Here is a 20,245-nt window from a genome sequence, read left to right on the forward strand (position 1 = left end):
AGCTAGACAGGTGGTGACATTGCTGAACGTATGGTTTTTAAAAAATGGGCAAAACAAAACAATAAAACAAAAAATAAGAAAGCAAAACTATCTACTCTGTTCAGAGCATCCCTTAAAGTTGTCAATCAATTAATCCCTCCTTGGTCCTCAGCAAATAAAGCTAATGAATTAATATAAAACAACAATACAGTGTTTTCTCAGAGCAAAACTTCAAATTTCACATATCAAGATGTGAAATAAATGTACAATATCATTTATATGACAAAAAAAATTAAACAAAAAAAACACATACGTGATACACCAGCAAGAACTGAGAGTGACGCAGCCATTCAGAGCTGTCAGTGTGAATAATTTATGAAAACAAGAAAACAAAATGGTTTTGGTCAACTGAGGGGAAACAGTACCGTCTACAGGACAACAGCGATACCTGCTTCCATCCTGCAGTTCATTTTTCCCTTTGGACAACAAACAGGTCCTTTATAAAACATAGAACAGAAAAATAAACCATAAACAATAAAAAAAAATGAAGAAAAATAAAGAAAAACAAGAAAAACGCACTCACACACTTGTTGACACAGTTTTAAGCTCTATAAACTAATGAAATAAAATACAATAAAATATCATACACAGCACCCTTCAGTCTGAGAGCAGTTGTCTTGCAGCTGAGCGTCTTTATGATCGAAGACAATGAAAAAATAACAAATACTTTTTTTGTAAATTGTAGAAAATCTGAAATGTCTTTACAAGTTCTGGTTGGAGTCGTTTTTGTTCACAGTTACAGGAAAAAAGCAAAGAAAATCCGGGTTTACCTCATTTCACCAAAACACAGCTGCAAGACGACGGCCCCTAAGACTTCATTTGTTGTTTAAAAAGGGATATTGGGATTTTTTTTAGGGTAGGTGTCGTGTCTCAAAGTCCCAAATAGAGCATTAATGTGCATTAATGGTGCTCCGTGATCCTCCTCTCAAAGCTTTTTCTTTACAGAATGTAAAGCTGATCAAGGGTGAAAGCTTTAGTGTGGTCTAGTGCAGGTGCAGAAGCTCTCCGCTCCCTGTGCTGCGTGTAGGGTCGCATGCATGGTTCATTGTGTATTACTGATATACTGACGGAAAGGGAAGTATATTGAATAAAACAGGAAATAAGAATAAATCAGTGGTTATGAGCCTTTCTTATTTCTACTTTTTTTTTTTTTTTACTGTTTTTATCAAAAGAAAAATTCACACTGTTCTCATAATTTCCCATTATATATCTACTAGAGACAGATTATATCTGTCCAGTATCATTTATTTAACTTTAATCCTGGATATATGGAGATATTTGGAGTGTATTATTATTATTATTATTATCATGACTAATAATTCTGGATTCCTGGCTTCTGTTACAAATCTGATAAAATTCTTGTATTTTTTTATAACATCTCAGATAGGGGTGTGCCATATATTATATTGTATGCAATAATACATTTTAATTTTAATTTTGTTGCAGTAGTGTATTCTTGAAATATATATATATATATATATATATATATATATATATATATATATATATATATATATATATATATATATATATATATATATATATATTTAAATCAGTGTTTTGTCATATCGCCAGAAGTATTGTGGAAAATCATGATATTATTTTAGGGCCATATCGCCCAGCCCTACAGCATATTACCTGTTTAACCAATATGGACCTTAAATCTAGTGGAAATTCCGTGAGTAAATCTTTAAGATACGTATTTGATTATCTGTGCCCCAGAATTCTGCCTTATTAAACAGCATTTCTTACATTTTAGACTACAGGACCACCACAGCTAGGCCAGTCACAATAATTGCAATGTCGATTCATTGCACAATAAATGAACACAACCTCAATCATTTTTAATAATCGCAATATCTATATCTATATTTCTGTTGTGTTTATTTGTATGTTTGTTTAGATGTATTACAATAAACAGTATTTTATCCAGTCATGCTTCAATAACTGTGACAGAAGTAGGTGAATAAATAAGTATATAATTCCCAAACTAATTAATATAAAATAAATAATAATTCTTTCTTTTCTGGGGCTGTCTTTAAAAAGTGTATAATTGTATAATTTTACGCTATTCTGTTATCATTATATCAGTGGCATTTAATTACAAATAAAATGGCAAAAATATTGTGTATCACAATAACTTTTGGGACAATATATCGACCACAAAATTGTTTGTGTGACAGGCCTAAACACTACTGAACCATTTGGGACTGTGAGACTGTATGATGATCAACAGACCAAAAGAAACAGCATAATTTACATAAACATAAATCCTTCACATAAAGAATCTGCTTCAGAAATATAAAATATTAAAGCAGGATTTGTGAGAAAGTAAGCAATGAAGTGTGTGCTTCTGAGAGAGAGAGAGAGAGAGACAGACAGAGAGAGAGAGAGAGAGACAGGCCTCAGCAAAGTGCATCGACTACCTGCTGTCATAGGACTGCATGTGCAAACACCAACACACACACACACAACACACACACGTTCAATCCCGAGTCTCAGGTGAGCTCAGGTGAGTTCATGAGTGTTTGTCCTCTCTCTGTTTCTCACACACACCCACAACAAACACAACACACACCTATAATAAAAAAACAAAGAGAACCCAAAACACACACACACTAAAGCAGACCAACACAATTCAACCCCTTACAATTCCGAACAAATCAAGTCTTTTAAAAAATAATAATTTAAAATACAAAAAAAAGCTAAAAAGAGTGTGGAGTGTACAAGCTAGGGCTCGTCTGATATGAAAACGGAGATAGACACCAGTCGCAAGCGTCTAGAAAAAAATATAGGCCAAATAATTCTGTTCATATGCTTTTAAAAAAAAAATCTCTTATGTTTTAAAAGCTTAAGTTTATATATGTATATAATGTTTCATTATTTTTTTGGAGAATTTAATGTTTTTTGCCTGGCTTCATTTGTGTAATTAACATATAATTGGAATTAATTCGGTCTAATTTATCAAATATAATGCATTCCCAATCTGCAACTTTAATAATACATTTTTATCAGTGTTGGACTAGATCCTAAAGGATGCAGTAATCAATATTGTGTTGTTATATCGGATTAGTGGAAATTCAAATGCTATCATGCCACCTTAAAGGAGAACTCCGGTGTAAAATGGACTTTTGTTGTAGTAAAACATCATCAAAAAGTACTAACCTTTTGTTGAATAGCTCACCAGGTTTTAGAATGAATGATATGGGCATATTTTACCCTGCAGATAAATCACTTTTTACACAGCTTTTTATTCAGCTCTGACATCGGCAAAATATGCCCCAAAGTGCCCTTTGTAAAGAGTGCTGGGCAAAAAGCACAAGATTACTGGATCTCAGAAAGCTGCTGGAGAGCGGAGTGTGCTATTTAACAAAGTTTAGTACTTTTTATCATGTTTTAATACACCAAAAACTCAATTTTACACCGAAGCTCTGCTTTAAGCATGCATATAAGTGAGCCTTAGAAGTGAGAGTTTCCAGTACAACATAATACTAAATAAAAGACAAGCCAATATTTATTAATACAGTATAGATCAATATATATATACATATATATATATATGTATATATATATATATACATATATATATATATGTATATATATATTTATCATTTGGAATTCTGTCCTCAGAAGCTCAAAATCGGCTGATATTATCAGAAAACTTTAAGATTTATCAGACAGGTTCTAGTAAAGACAACACCTCCTTCCAACCTTACTGATCAGTGCATTTGCTGCCCTTGCTGGATGTAAAAGTATGGGGACAAAACTCATCAAAAATCATCAACAATAATCAAAAAAAGCAGCACAATTAGCCTCCTGCTCAAACAGCAACAACATGTGACTCAGACTAACACCTCACTACTAACAGCCGTCACAAGAAGCTATTCATTTCCTTTCCTTTCATGTGGACACACACACACACACACACACAAACCCCAACACACACACATTTATATAAATAAATTAACTGGTATCATTATTAGGAATGGAGTTAAGGGGGTATTGGATCAGGTCCACTTCTTCAGCTTTCCACATTCTCCACATTTCCACTCCCACTGTCTCTATTAAACACAATCTTTTGGCTTTAAGGCTTTACATTCACACAACAGGTAAAAACAAATAGTTTCACTTCAATATGTGATGCTGAAATGCTGTATAACTGCGATTCTGGAGATTCTTGGTTTTTAGGATGAAACCGAAACTTCATGTGAAGCGCGAATCAGTGCATTAGTGCATTAATGGTGCTCTGTGATCCTCCTTTCAAGATTTTTTCCTTTACAGAATGTAAAGTTGATCAAGTGTGAAAGCTTTAGTGTGGTCCACTGCAGGTGCTGAAGCTCTCTGCTCCCTGTGCTGCGTGTAGACATGGTTCATTTTGTATTACTGATATACTGACACAAAGGGAAGTGTACTGAATAAAACAGAAAAATAAGAATCAATCAGTGGTTATGAGCCTTTCTTACATGTTTACCGAAACATCTTAAAAGTTAAACAGCACTGAGACTGTTTAGTTATACAGCAGATCACATTAAAACAGGAGTACAGCCCTGGATAAAGGTTTTTGGTTGGATTTGGTCAGAAAATTTGCAGAATTATTGATTTGGGCCTCTTTATTTGTATTTTTTGACCTGCTGATGCTGTTGTGTGAACGCAGTCTGACTGTGGAGCTTTTTAAAGAGACCAGAGGGTGGTGGTGATGGTGGACAGACTGAAAGGAATGGAGAAATGGAGTGGATTGCTGTTTTTTGAGGAAAAAGGGAATAAAAAGTGGTTGAAGTTTTAAAATGTTCTAATTTTCTTATTTTCTAATATTACAGTGCAATGAATAAGAGTGCTCACACACCACGGATGCTCGGACGGAATCAGAGAAGTTTACGGATTTGATATGGGGTATGGGATATTGGATATATGGGATACGGCAGGAGCAGGGAGAGGAAATACAGTAAGACACAGGGTCTGAATGCTTTAGTATAGAAAGCTGAAGGGAGGGGCTCAGCCAAGCATGCACAAACCAACAGTGACTCGGCATGACTCTTCAGACAGGCAGCCTAACGAGGGACCCTAACGAGGGAACAAAGCAAGTGTGCACAAGCTAAATGGAGGAGGGTTGATAAGAGGATTGGGAGCAGGCCTGTAAGACCAGGTGCTGCTGAGCTCACAGTAAGGCACAGTGCTCTGTTTGTGTTGATCATTCATGATGCTGCAGATAAAACACAATAGAAGAGATAAGCAGGGGGTGATCCAGATGAAGAAGCAATCGTGTTCCTTCCCTTTGGAGTCTTTTATTTGTATTTTTAGAGCTTGTTCGGCCATTAGGGGGCGCTGCTACGGAGCCTGTGGGAGGAGGTGGTGTTCTGTAGCGCCAGAGTGCCTCGTCGCGCTTCTCGTCTCGTCAGACTTCATGCAAAGACGTCGAGAAAAATCCAGCAGAGAAATAAAAAATAAAGACAAAAAAAGCGATGTTTCCTTACAGATCTGAAGCCTGACCAGCCCAGCCTAGTCTGCACAATGTACGCTGCCTGTAGTCCTTTCTAGACTGGATTAGTTTCTCAACCTCTTTTATGGGGGGTTTTTATCCTCTGTGATTTTATTCACATCCAGAACAACCATGTGCGCTGAATTATCTACTGTTTTTCTCTGAACTCCGTGCTTCAGATTTCGTGTCCTCGCCTTTTATGTAAAATAAAATAGCTATTTGTCCACTGCCGCGCACCGTAATTACTGTACACTTTGGGCGTGCGTTTCCAAGGAGATCCGTGTAAAACAACACAACAGCGAATGGAAATGGAGGAGCTACTGAACATCGAGATGTCATGTGACTGAGAAAACCTAAAAACTCTCTGATCCTCCTGTTTTTTTAATTGCAGTCCGGATGCAGGAGTTTTATCATTTAGAAGTAAAAGAGTGAAATATTTTACACATAAACTAATCCCGTCCGGATAGGGCTAAACACACCTTTACCTGACAAAAACAATACCCCAAACAAATAAAAAAAAATAAAACCTGCCCTCTACTGACAGGCACATATTTGGCAAATATATAACATACAACACATAATGATGCTCATGTATGATATATCATACATATACACATAGATACATTCATACACTAAATTATAAATTGATAGATAACATACAGTAATCTATTCTACTTAAATTAACTTAAATATATTTGGTTCACGCACACACAGAATGAAATAAATAGCACTGATATCAATTGATCGACGGATCGATTGATTTTATGGCTGTCTATTGCTCTGCCAGGGCTGGACTGATATTGCACGATAATATCGATTATAATAATATGAATAATAATATTAATAAATCATGCATTTTTGGTTTGGTTGCAATCCACCATCCAACTCTGAGCAGAAGCAGCAGAAGCTTTTTGGAGTGCGTAGGTTCAGGTTCAAGTTCAAGTAAACCCTTTTCTTAGATTTTAATCCCATTCCATCATTTTACTGAGTGGAATTTATTTAAAGTTATTTTTTGTCCTTCTTTTGGATAAATCTAATCACATGTTTTTTTATTCCAGGTCAGCAGACATTGTGCAGGTTAGGCAGAGGAGGAAAAGCTTCAGCTTGTTGTATTTTATTGTATTGTATTATTTTATTTTATGTTTTTCTAACAGAAGTGTGTTCTTCATTGTGTTCCTCTCGCGTTTCTCAGTCTCTCGCGTATCTTGCGTTTCTCTCAGTCGCGCGCCGTTGCGTGTGATGCGCTCCCGGGTGTCAGAACGGATGGACGGGTCGGGATCAGGAGCGTAAATGTGTGAGTTGAATGCAGTCCTGCTGCCCCTCACTGTGGATGCTGAGGTAAAAAGGGGCGGGGGCAGTGGAAGGGGGCGGGGCTCGGGGCGGAGTTATTTATATGACTGAGCAGGCGGGGATGGTAATGGCCTCTCACAGTTTCTGCTTTCCTGAGACGATGGAACGGTGGAGTTCTGCATCCAGCGGCACGTAGCTTCCCTTACTGCAGTCCAGGAAATACAGTCTGTCCGACACCAGCGACGGGTCGAAGCCCTCCCGACGCATTTCAGTCTTCTGGAACTTAAAGGTCCCTGAGAGAAAAGAGAGAGAGAAGAGAGAGATGATAAGACAATAACATGAGATTAGTACCGTTTTTTTGCACTATAATTGCACTTATAGGGCCGTTTATTATTATCATGTTTAGTATTTTGAGATGGAATGTTGTAACGGAGATTGAGCTCTTTTATTAAATACTGAAACCAGGGTTCTCTCCCACTGCCATCATCACTTTATTAAAAACTAAAATAACAGTATTACTTTAACTAATGCTTAAACTACAAATATTTTACTCCTAAGCATATTACAAGAGAAAGAGAAAGGTGTGTGTCGTACTATAGTCTGCTGCTAACCCCAGCTAGCACTGCTGGAGCAGCATTAGGATTAACTACAGCGCTAAGCACTAGCTCTTTGGCCGTTCAGAGTTATTATTGGCCTGTAGCCTGCTGCTAACCCTGCTGGAGCAGCATTAGCATTATCTGCAAACCACAGCCCTAAGCGCTACTAGTGTCACATAATACGACTTATAATCTGGTGCACCTTATAGTGCAAAAAATACAGTACTTTGTAAGGAACCACAGTTTTTGTCCGTACTCTGCATTAATTTCTTCCATATTTGTGCACATTCTATGAAAGCTTATGAATATGGAAAGAATTGTACTATTGGAACGAGTACAAACTTTTGTTGAATAGCCCACCTCTATTGTCCCTTCCTATATACAGCACTTTTAGCTGATGCTCCCAACAGGCTAGAGATAGGGGCATAGTGTTGTCTATTCAAAGGAATCACATTTTTTACAAATTTACATAGGCTCAAAGTAGCCTTAAATTAAGATCACGATAAGTCGACTAAAGAGAATTAACAAATAGGTAGGATAGGGGAACAGATTGCTAAATGAATTCTGGAAAAGCATGATTATAGATATATTTTTAGCAACAGGTAGAATTCATGTACCTCAAAATACTGTATTTATAATGGGTTTTTAATAAATTATCTGTTTCTTAGTGCTTCACTTTAAATGTCAGGACCCTCAGAATTCTACCAATTAGGTATAGAGCTACTTATTAATGGTTAAAAAAACTTTTTTATGGACGTCAGTGTAAAAATATTCAATTTCCAGGGGTTTTAGTTAATTTCTCTTTTTTCATCAAATTCTGACCCAATGACCCGTAACCCAATGTAAAGAACTATTGCCAGAAATTACCACCGCTTTAGGTCAAAAGGTAAAAATATCAAAACTACGCACTATAAATACACATCAAACTACACACAACAAACATCCCGCAGCACTCAGAGCACGTATCTCCCAGCACTGCTATCAGCCAAACACAGCACTGTCTTACCTGTCTTGTTGACCTCTGGCAGGAAGCGCAGGAAGACAGGACGAGCGTACACAGGCAGAGCTTTCTCCAGATCCCTGCTGAACTTCTCCAGATCAGTAGAGTTCTCCGGATCTGCAACCGCCGCCATACCAGCCTTACCCTCCACACCTGACGGGGGCAGCAGAGAGGAATTTAGAAATGTTAAAATTCACAACTGTATTTATAAATTCACAAAACCTTCACAAATTTACTCAATTCGGAATCTGAAACTAAATCTAAAAAATAAAATAAAATTAGAAATGTAAGTTTTTACTAAGAACCTGATCACTGTATAAAGAATTAAAACTAAAACAGTGCCAGAATCCCAAGCAGCTGCTGAGTCACTCTGGATTTAATAAGGCAGATCTGAACGGAGTGATCACACACTCAACAAATCACCATCATCGACTACAGATTTAATTGTCGACTAATCAATAACTTGTTACAGTACTGCATTACACAAAGTGCTGGGGAAAAAAGTGCAATGGGACATAGGTAAATAATATAATAATTATAATAATATTAATAAAAATAATAATAAACTTTTTATATAGCACCTTTCCTACATAAAAATGCAGCTCAACGTGCTTTACACAGGGAGACAGAGTAAGAAATAGCACACAAGCAAGCAAGACAAAAAAAAAAAAAAAATAAAATAAACATTAACAAAATTATGATCTAATTAAATGCTGGAAAAATAAAAAGATAATAATGAAATCAGAACCAAACAGTAGTAATAAATAAATAAAAAGAAGGGTCTAAATAAACGCTACAAAAATAAGAATAAGGTCTAATTATAATTAATGTAAAACGAAATGTTTTTAGCTTTTTCTTAAAAATAGTGAAGAGAGAAAAGAGGTTACTTGATGAATATTCATCAGTAGTGTGTTCCAGATTTCTGGTGAATAAAAACAGAAATCCTCTTCTTTGCTCTTTTTGAGTTTTATACGGGGGATCTGGAGGAGTTTATCAGCTGATGATTTTAAGACACGATTCTTAGTCTGTGTCTCCAAAAATATTTACTCACTAAATATCAGTACTTTCTGTGTTTAAAGAACATTCAGACATTTAAATGCCTGTTAAATCTCATGTTCACCTGTTTCTGTTGTTTTTAGAGATAGAGGACATGGCATAAATAATTTTTACTAATCGACTAATATTAGTTTATAGTCACATCTCAGTTCTGACTCCTCACAAACCCAATCCTGACCCTGAAACAGAGAAACAGGATCCAGCTGGAGCAGCAGAGCTCGGCTGAGCTCAGCACAATTACAGCACCACAGAGCAGAACAAACGCCCAGCTATAATCACACACACGCGCACACACACACACACTCGTGCATACATACATGTGCACAAACTCACTCACACACTCATACTGCAGACCACAAGAACAGACAGACCAGCGCAAAGAGCTGTCAGATACACTCTGTCTACAACAGAGAGAGAGAGAGAGAGACAGAGGACAGAGAGAGAGAGATAGAGAGAGAGACAGAGAGAGACAGAAAGAGAGAGAGATTATTTATATACAGCTCTCTAAAAAAAATAAGAGAGCACTTAAAATTAACAAGTTTCTTTGATTTTACCAAATTAAAAACCTCTGGAATGTAATCAAGAGGAAGATGGATGATCACAAGCCATCAAACCAGGAGTAAAACAGCATAAAGTTATCCAAAAGCAGTGTGTAAGACAGGTGTAGGAAAACATGATGCCAAAATACGTGAAAACTGTGATTAAAAACCAGGTTTATTCCACCAAATATTGATTTCTGAACTCTTAAAACTTCATGAATATGAACTTGTTTTCTTTGCATTATTTGAGATTGAAAGGATGAGAGAGAGAGAGAATGTGTGTGTGTGTGTGAGAGAGATAGAAAGAGAGTCTATGAATAGTAGAAACACAAGGCTTACAAGAAGGGACACAAGAAAAAGCAATAAAAAATAAAGAAAAAAAGACAAAATGAGAAGAACATGAAGAAAAACAAACAAACAAAAAAAAAAACAAATAAAATGTTTAAGAAAATACTTACTGTCCTAAAATCTCCAACCAACTAACTACTTCTAACCTATTTAATTTTCCCCCCCATATTTCTCTTCTATCACACTATTTTCCTTTGACCTTCTTTCGGCCCTGTCTAAAAATGATATTTTTGTTATTTTATTTTTTTTACCTGGAACTTCTATGTCCTCTATTACTTGATGTACTTCATTATTGTATGTCAAAAAAGACAAAAGTGTCCGCAAAATGTAATGTAATGGACTGTAACGAGTACCTGGCACCTCCACCCCGTACACCACCACGTCCTTCATATCCAGCAGGCGGCTCAGTGTTCCCTCCACCTCAGTGGTCGAGACGTTCTCTCCTTTCCAGCGGAACGTGTCTCCTGTGCGATCTCTGAAGTACATGTAGCCGCACTCGTCCATCACCAGCACATCACCTGGAGAACAGCGGGAGAGAAAAGAGAGTTACTCCTGTCCTGGAGTATCGAATTCTATTGTACTGCATCATATTGTATAGAAATGTATTGAATCATATCGTATCATATTGTGTTATATTGTATCATATTGCATTGTATCGTACCGTATCATAGTGTACTGTACTGTATCACATCGTATCATATTGTGTTGTATCATATCGTATCGTGTTATATTGTATCACATTGTATTGTATCATATTGTATCAAATTGTGTTGTTTCATATTGTATCGTATAATATTGTACTGTATCATATTGTACTGTATTGTCTCGTATCATATTGTACTGTACTGTATCATATTGTATGTACTGTATCATATTGTACTGTACTGTATTGTATTGTATTATATTGTACTGTATTGTATCGTATCATATTGTAGTGTATTGAATCGTATCATATTGTACTGTACTGTATCGTATTGTACTGTACTGTATCGTATTGTACTGTACTGTATTATATTGTACTGTATTGTACCGTATCATATTGTATTGTATCATATTGTACTGTAATGTATCATATTGTACTGTATTGTATCGTATCATATTGTACTGTACTGTATTGTACTGTATTGTACGGCATCATATTGTATTGTATCATATTGTAGTGTATTGTATCGTATCATATTGTACTGTATTGTATTGTATCATTGTATTGTATCATATTGTACTGTATTGTATGGTCTCATATTGTATCGTATAATATTGTACTGTATTGTATTGTACTGTTTTGTTTTGTCTCATTGTATTGTATTATATTGTACTGTATTGTATCATATTGAACTGTATTGTATTATATTGTACTGTATTGTATCATATTGAACTGTATTGTATCGAATCATATTGTATTGTATTCTATCGTATCGCATTGTATCGTACTGTATCGCATAGTAATGTATTGTACTGTAGTGTATCCTAAAGTAAAGTAAAGTAAACCATTTTCTGACTACCAATAAAACACTAGTCTTTGTAGTGATGTCAGGTTTTGAAGAGCGTACCTGACAGGTAGGCACTGTCTCCTTTCTTAAAGACACTGTGGGCAATCTTTTTATTGGTGGCGGTTTCGTTAACGTAGCCGTCAAAGCGTCTCAGCGGGTCGTTCTGTTTAATTCTGCCCACCAATTGACCGGGTTCACCTGTAGAGAAACAGAGAAAAGGAGAAATTAAATATCACCTGTGTTTAGCAAGAAACATGCAGCATATTACAGCTGCAACTAATGATTATTTTTGTTAGTCGCCTTAGAAAAGTAAAAAAAAAAAAAATTACACTAATAACAGTCTTTGCAATGTCATATGTTACTTTACAACATGTGTAATAATGCCCTGGGCTAAGTGCAGTTCAGCCACTGACCTAGACCTAGTAAAACACCAACTCCAGAGATCCCATGTAAACCTACAGATACTTACACACAGAGGTGGGTAGTCTAGGTCCAGAAAGTAAAAATCCAGGCAGTTGGAACAAAACCCCGGGGTGGATTTTTTACTTTTTACTAGTGTAAACACACACCTACCTATCTGAATTGTACTTGGCTGGTGGTGTTCCTCTATAGACTAATTCTAACCATTTGTTTCTTAGCTCTAAATTACTGGGTAAATAATATAAACACTGATGTGTTATTCACACAAATAACACAGGAATGAACTGCATGCTGTTCCTAGCGCTGTTAGCTCCTATCTGACGAGATGGTGTCGCCGCCTGGCTTCAGCTCCACCTGTGGGTGGTCCCGAGCCGAGGTGGGCGGGGCCATGAATACTAATTCAAGGGTTGATGTAGAGACGGTGCATTTCCTGATCGACTTGTTTTTCTGAACATTTTATTTTACTAGCTGCTGCAGACAATGAGGAAGAGTTTGAGAAAGAGTTTCATCATGTGCAGCATCATAAACAACTCAGAGACCTACTGTATTTCACAAACAACAAGAACAAGAGGTTTTTAGCAGAAGGACTTTTTCAGAAATGCAAGTGTATGTATGTGTATGCTAACCTGGACCACAGGGTATACACACTCCATCAGGTCCTCTGATGAGCTCCATGGTCTCCTCATCCACTCTGACCAGTCGGATTGGGTAAACATAGGGGAGGATCCGGCTGTTGAAGCCACAGGCACCAGTCTGTCGAGATCCCACACACATCCCAATAAACCAAATAATCAATAAACAATGTTATATAGAGTGGATTTCAGGTAGACACTCTCACTGATCACTGGTTTTATGTTTATTTGTGTTCATCTATGCTTGGAAACAGAGTTTTCTAATATTAGATCTCAGTACAGAGAGAAACAGCCTCTCACTGAATCACTACAGACACTAAACTCATCCCCACACGTCCTCTTAAACATGCATTAGGCAGCATCCGGACACCAGCAGGAGAGCAGGAGCTGAGTGAGTTTAAGTATGTGTGAGTGTGTGTAAGTGTGTACACAGTGACAGTGCAAATCAGCACAAATATTCTGTATATAGAGATGAATCACAAATCTCCAGCATAAAGATTATATATAATAATATATGAATTGTAACCCCTGTATTGTATGATACACATCATATCTCTCAGTTCTTGACAATATATAAATCTAATCTGACCACAGGTGGCAAAACCAATGCATTAGACTGTAGAGTCTATTACAGACATATACACACTTATATTGTCTAAAATAATGCGTGTGTATACACAGTGCTAATGGATTCTGCTCATCCAGGCTATTGTTCTTAAGTGCTCTGGGCTCAGGCTTTGGCTCAGGCTGGGTTTTGGGTTGGGTTGGGTTTTAGGTTTTGGGCTTTGGTTTGGGCTGGGGTTTGAAGTTTGTGTTTTGGGCTTTGAGTTTGGTCCGGGCTGGGTTTTAAGCTATGGGATTTGGCTCTGGCTGGGTTTTGGGCTATGGGTTTTGGGCTATGGGTTTTGGGCTATGGGTTTTGGGCTATGGGCTTTGGTTCGGGCTGGGTTTTGGGTTTTGTTTAGTTTTTTTCCCTCGGGCTGGCTTTTGGGCTTTGGGTTCACCTTGTTGTTGAAGTTGCCAAGGCTGCAGTTACACTCTGTGGCTCCGTAAAACTCGGCGATCTGCGGCACGTTGAAGCGCTGCATGAACTCCTCCCAGATGGACTGGCGGAGGCCGTTACCCAGAGCCATGCGGACTCGGTGCTGCTGCTCCGTATGCCGAACCGGCTGATTCAGCAGATACCGGCAGATCTCCCCGATGTACTGAACAATCTGCACACAGAGACAGGAACATTGTAGATTACTGTACAAAAATATCATGTTACTGTCCTTAACAATATATTTTTTATTTAACAATGTTTATATTCCATTCTATTTTAATAGCAATTATTTCTTTAATCATAGGTTTTGTATTATTTTATTTTTTTGGCATTTATCATACTGTTTTTAATTATGTCTTTTGACACTCACAGTGCAGTTATACTTGATGCAGTCATCCCAGAATTTAGATGCTGAGAACTTCTTCTTGATGACGACGGTCATCCCATGAATCAGGCACTGTCCAACTCCCACAATGTTACCTGTAACACAGAACAAATATCCACATGATAATGAAAAACAATATATATCCTTAAATGGTAATGGACATCAACAAAATAATATTTCTATTGGTCCATTCTATTGGTCCCTAACCAACCCCAAAGCTAATAAATTACAGCCTTCAGAGGTCCCTGATTGGCTGAACAGGGTATGTGAGGTTTGAGTTGGAGCTGAGCTGCAGAAATGTGCACTAAATGTCCAAATGTTTATGGACACCCTTTCGCCCACTGCTGTTTGTGCGAGAGAGCAATTAGGCCATCAAATTCCCACAGCAAAGTTCCAAAATATAGTAGAAAACATCCTCTGGATAGTAGATATTTTTACAGCAAAGGGTGCCACTTTAAAGAATCTGTATTATACCGCAGTTAGTTCTGACCCTGAAATGTGATTGGCTGAGAGGCATTCTATGAGTCCCACTATCAGCCGGTAATGCACTGTAACCAAAGCTCTCCATGTATTAGTGTATTACTCCACCACATACAGGTAACCTAGCACAATGCAGCGCTTACAAGACAAACAGCGCAGCTACAAACAGAGCAGCAATGGAACTACTTTAACTGGCGGAGTTTTTATAACCAAATCCAGATCCTATTTTCTCCTCCTCTTTACCTCTTTAAAATCTTTCAATAAACAGTGATAATTAAACTGTGGTATAATCACAATAACACACTCGAGGTTCGTGCTGTAACATGTAATATTGGCACTGCTGTGCTGCGGTCGTAGTGCCAATATTACACATTATAGCACTCCTTCTTGTGAATTATTGCTTAAGTATAAACATATTTGGGCTTGTTTAACACTTTTTTTAGCTGTATAATTACATATGCATTCCTTTATAGTTTTGATATATTCAATATTAATCTACAATGTACAAAAATCAAACAAACAAACAAAATTAAATGAGAAAGGGTTTGTCCAAATGTTTGACTGGTACTGTATATAGACTTGGCCATCTCAACATAAAATTATTCAATGATTCAAGAAGATTTTATTGTCATTTCACATTATGTGTGGAACAGGAGGTGGAATGAAATTGTATTCTCATAGTCCAGTTAATGCCCAAGAGCAATTGTTATGCTGATGCTGTTATGCTATCACAAACACCAACCTGCCTTCTGTGATCGTATTGTAGTGATCAGGAGGACGAGTGTGAGTTCAGTAGACAACCGGATTCAGAAGAGTCAGGATTTGAATGTGTTTGAATGTGAAACCTGGTGGTCAGCAGTTTCACGCAATTAAGATACAACAGTGGAGCCTTCAGTCTTACTGATGGATCTGAGATTGTGGGATTAGACTGGTTTACACACTATAAAATGTGTGGTTGGTGTGGCACAGTGGATAACACCACTACCTCCCAGAAAGCTACCATTATGTGGGATACTGGGGTTCAATTCCAGGTCTGGGTGAATATGTTGGGAGTCCTTGGGCAAGACTCCTAACACTACATTTACCCACCTCTGAAATAGCCTCGTAAATTACTCGAGATAAATGCTGAAAATGTAAATGTAAAATAAGTAAAGTATGGCCATTATATATCCCATTTCACCCATTATCCCTACCATAAAGCGCTACCCCCGTGTGTAGCAAATTTACTTTTAGGGGTGGGCGGTGTCCCGAGTCTTGTTAGATTTGAGTGTTGGGGCTACATGATCCTTCAAACCAAGATTTTTCAGAGGAAAACTCCAAACAGAGGGATATACGATTTACTTGAAAGATGGTCCAGCACAAACGACATAAGAAACCCACAAATTTAAGCATTTTCCTTGTTAAAAATGACAAAAACCTCAATATTATCATAGTTGAATGTGTAGTTTCAAATGTTTTTTTAGCCACTTTCTTCATAAATAGCTCCACATCACAAAAGAACTAAGGAATGGACTATAATAATAATTAATTGCTGCACCACCTGTCTTCTTTCTGAAGACAGTTGTCCCAACACCTACAAGATGGATGATCACAAGCCATCAAACCAAGATTTTTTGCACCAGGAGTAAAGGCATAAAGTTATCCAAAAGCAGTGTGTAAGACTGGTGGAGGAGAACATGATGCCAAGACGCATGAAAAAAAAAAAACTGTGATTAAAAACCACCAGAGTATTCCACCAAATATTGATTTCTGTACTTTATGAATATAAACTTTTACTTTGCATTATTTGAGGTCTGAAAGCTCTGCCTTTTTTTGTTATTTCAGCCATTTTTCATTTTCTGTAAATAAATGCTCTCAATGACAATATTTTTATTTGGAATTTGGGAGAAATGTTGTCTGAAGTTTATAGAATAAAACAATAATGTTCATTTTACTCAAACATAAACATATAAATAGCAAGTTAAAAACCTAAATAAACTTAACTAAACTGGACTAAAATAAACAGGATGAAAAAGCTGTGGCAATCTCTCTCTCTCTCTCTTTCTCTCAGGAAATGGCCTTCGCTCTCTCGCTCTCACCACAGCGTATCTCAACTCACCTGCTGAGTGATACAGCGGGAGGCAATCGTACAGCACGTCCTCAGACCTCATCCCAAACCCGTAATACACCAGAGCAGCCATGCGGTAGTACCTGCAGAACACCACAGAGAACAGTGAGGAGAAACCAGGAGAAACCAAGAGAAATACACAACAGAGGAGAAACAAGAAGATCAGAAATAAGAAAAGAGAGCTGAGGAGAAGAAAGAAAACAACAAAAGTAAAGAAGAAATGAAAAAGGAATAAAGCAGAGGAGATGAGAGGAAGTGAGACGAGTGCTGAGGAGAAAAGGAATGAGATGAGAGAAGAGAAGAAAAGAGCATTTGATATATATATATAGGAGAAAAAGTGGAAAAAAGGAGCAAAAGGTAAGAAAAGAGAAAAGAGCTAAGAAGAGAAAAGAAGGAAAGCAATGTAGTGAGAAAAGAGAACGGCAAGTGAGGAAAAAGGAAGAGAAGAAATGAGAAAAGAAATATGGAGAAAATAGAGAAAAGGAAAGAAAGAACAAGATAAGAAATTAGGAGTTTAAAACAGGAGAAGAGAAGAGAAAGAATGAGAAGAGAAGAGAAGGAATGAGAAGAGAAGAGAAGGAAAAGAGAAGAGAAGAGAATGAATGAGAAGAGAAGGAAAGAGAAGAGAACAGAACAGAATGAGAAGAGAAGGAATGAGAAAATAACAGAAGAGAAGAAAAGGAAAGAGAAGAGAAAAGAAGGAAATAGAAGAAGAGAAGAGAACAGAACAGAATGAGAAGAGCAGGAATGAGAAGAGAAGGAATGAGGAGAGAAGGAATGAGGAGAGAAGAGAAGAGAAAGAATGAGAAGAGAAGGGAAGAGAAAGAATGAGAAGAGAAGAGAAGAGAAAGAATGAGAAGAGAAGAGAAGAGAAGAGAGGAGAAGAGAAGAAATAAGAAGAGATCCTGGTTTCTCAGGTGTAGGTACCTGCTGTGTACTACAATAGCAGCTTTAGGCATGCCGGTGGTTCCGGAGGTGTAGATGTAGAAGAGGCGGTCGGTGAAGCCGCGCTGGGGGGGGTTACTGGGTTTGTGGGAGGGGGCGTTCTCCACCAGCGGCTCCAGGCACTCCGTTCCCTCAGGGACACGTTTAGGATCCCAGTCTCCAGAACAGAACAGATTCACCGTCTTCCCCATAGAGCTGTGCACCTCACACATCGCTGACACAGAGAGAGACAAAGTGATCATTAATACAATAACTATAATAACAATTATTATTATTATTCATTCTTATCTCTAAACATCCCTCTGGTTAAACTCTGACTATAAAACGCATCAGATTAAAACACTAGTGAGGAATAATGGTGTTAAGTCAAAAGATCTAACAATGTTTATCTACACAAACTTCTGTCCTGAAAACTGTTTGTTTACTTGGGTGAGTAAAGAGCTTCTGTTTATTTACAGTTTATAGTTTCTTAGATTTTCAATATTTTTAACAACACGGTTAGCAGTAAACGCTGCCTGAAAAAGCGCTAGTAAATGCCACCCGAAACTGAGGAACCCTGAGTTTTCCAGTAAGCCAGGGCACTATCAGCTAGCGGTTCATTCCACATAGCTTATTTTAACACGGTAAACACGCAGATTACAGTCCAATATTCTCTTCTCTGAACGGTGAAAGAGCTAGTGCTCAGCGCTGCGGTTAGCTGCTAATGCTAATACGGCTGCTCCAACCTTAGTGCTGGAGAAACTTCACAAAAAAAAAAACTGACTCTTATAATGTTGTACTTCATTGGAGTGGCTTTACTGACCCTTAATACCTTACTGGTAGAATTCATACATAAGAAGCACCAGATTGTTTAAAGGAACACTGATGCCTTTTTTAAGTGCACCTTATATTCTGAAAAATATGGTACATGGCTATTTAGTACTATAGTACTTGTTATAATTGGCTGTTTTGATACTGCTGTTTCAATAATAATTAAAAATATTTACTTAAGGGATGTGTTCTTTCTTTTTTTTGCTGCATTGCCAAAGTATCAGATCGTGAATCAAAATAAAATGACTTGGAGGCAAAAAAAAAAAAGAAAAGTGATATCTATTTGCTAGTGTTTTTTTTTTTGTCTGGAGGCAGGGCGGTGGTACCTAGTCCGGTTAGGTCCACTATTACTATATATATATATATATATATATATATATATATATATATATATATATATATATATATATATATATATATATATATATACATATATATATATATATATATATATATATATATACACATATATATATATACGTATATATACATATATATATGTATATATATATATATATATATATATATATATATATATATATGTATATATATATATATATATACATATATATATATATATACACACACACAGTGAGTCCAAGAAGTATTTGATCCCTTGCTGATTTTCTTTGTTTGCCCACTAATAAAGACACTATCCTTCTGCACTTTTAATGGTAGATATATTCTAACATGGAGAGACAGAATATCAAGACAAAAATCCAGAATATAATTTTAAAGAATATATTTTAATTAATTTGTATTTCAATGAGGAAAATAAGTATTTGATCCCTCTTGCCAAACACACTCAATACTTAGTGGCAAAGCCTTTGTTTGCAAGCACAGCGGTGAGACGTTTGTTGTAGTTAACCACAAGTTTAGCACACACACCACTGGCTGGGCCACTCCATGACCTTAATGTGATTTTTCTTGAGCCAATCCTTTGCTGTATGTTTAGGGTCGTTATCATGTTGGAAGACCCAACCACGGCCCATTTTCAGATCCCTGGCAGAGGGGAGGAGGTTGTCCCTCAGGATTGTGCGGTACATGGCTCCATCCATCTTCCCAGTGATGCGGTGAAGTAGCCCTGTACCCTTGGCAGAGAAACACCCCCAAAACATTATGCTTCCACCTCCATGCTTGACGGTGGGCACAGTGTTCTTGGGGTCATAGGCAGCATTTTTCTTCCACACATGGCGGGTGGAGTTGAGGCCAAAAAGTTCAATTTTGGTCTCGTCTGACCACAAAACCTTCTCCCAATAACTTGGTTAATCTTTCAAATGATCATTGGCATACCTTTCGGGCACTGCAGGATGTGAATCCATTGTTGCGCAAAGTGTTGCCAATTGTTTCCTTGCAGACTATGGTCCCAGCTGCCTTCAGGTCATTTGCTAACTCCTGCCGAGTGGTTGCAGGACGATTTCTGACCGTTCTCAGCATCATTGCCACCCCACGATGCGAAATCTTCTTTGGAGCACCGGGCCGAGGTCTGTTGATTGTCATGTTATACTCTTTAAACTTTCTGATAATTGCACCAATAGTTGTTACTTTCACATCCAACACCTTACTAATCTTTTTGTAGCCCATTCCAGC

At 37.3% G+C, this 20,245-nt stretch overlaps 1 protein-coding gene and 1 long non-coding RNA gene across 2 annotated transcripts in view; one reads left to right on the forward strand and one right to left on the reverse strand.

Annotated features, from left to right (window-relative positions):
- Positions 1 to 20,245, forward strand: part of LOC125784862 (uncharacterized) — a 28,110-nt gene that overhangs the window by 1,320 nt on the left and 6,545 nt on the right. The gene's annotated exons all lie outside the window — the stretch shown is intronic.
- The window catches only part of slc27a4 (solute carrier family 27 member 4), a 38,138-nt gene continuing 18,221 nt past the window's right edge, over positions 329 to 20,245 (reverse strand). Inside the window, exons 4-12 of the mRNA XM_049468822.1 lie at positions 17,824 to 18,059; positions 16,892 to 16,979; positions 14,299 to 14,408; positions 13,891 to 14,100; positions 12,881 to 13,007; positions 11,895 to 12,032; positions 10,698 to 10,862; positions 8,408 to 8,554; positions 329 to 7,098 (exon numbers count right to left, since the gene is read on the reverse strand). Of these exons, the coding sequence (XP_049324779.1) occupies positions 6,941 to 7,098; positions 8,408 to 8,554; positions 10,698 to 10,862; positions 11,895 to 12,032; positions 12,881 to 13,007; positions 13,891 to 14,100; positions 14,299 to 14,408; positions 16,892 to 16,979; positions 17,824 to 18,059 (1,379 nt within the window). The 3' untranslated portion in view covers positions 329 to 6,940. The remainder of the gene's footprint in view (positions 7,099 to 8,407; positions 8,555 to 10,697; positions 10,863 to 11,894; positions 12,033 to 12,880; positions 13,008 to 13,890; positions 14,101 to 14,298; positions 14,409 to 16,891; positions 16,980 to 17,823; positions 18,060 to 20,245) is intronic.

This window comes from Astyanax mexicanus, chromosome 20, assembly GCF_023375975.1.
Source record: "Astyanax mexicanus isolate ESR-SI-001 chromosome 20, AstMex3_surface, whole genome shotgun sequence".
Lineage (NCBI taxonomy): Eukaryota > Metazoa > Chordata > Actinopteri > Characiformes > Acestrorhamphidae > Astyanax > Astyanax mexicanus.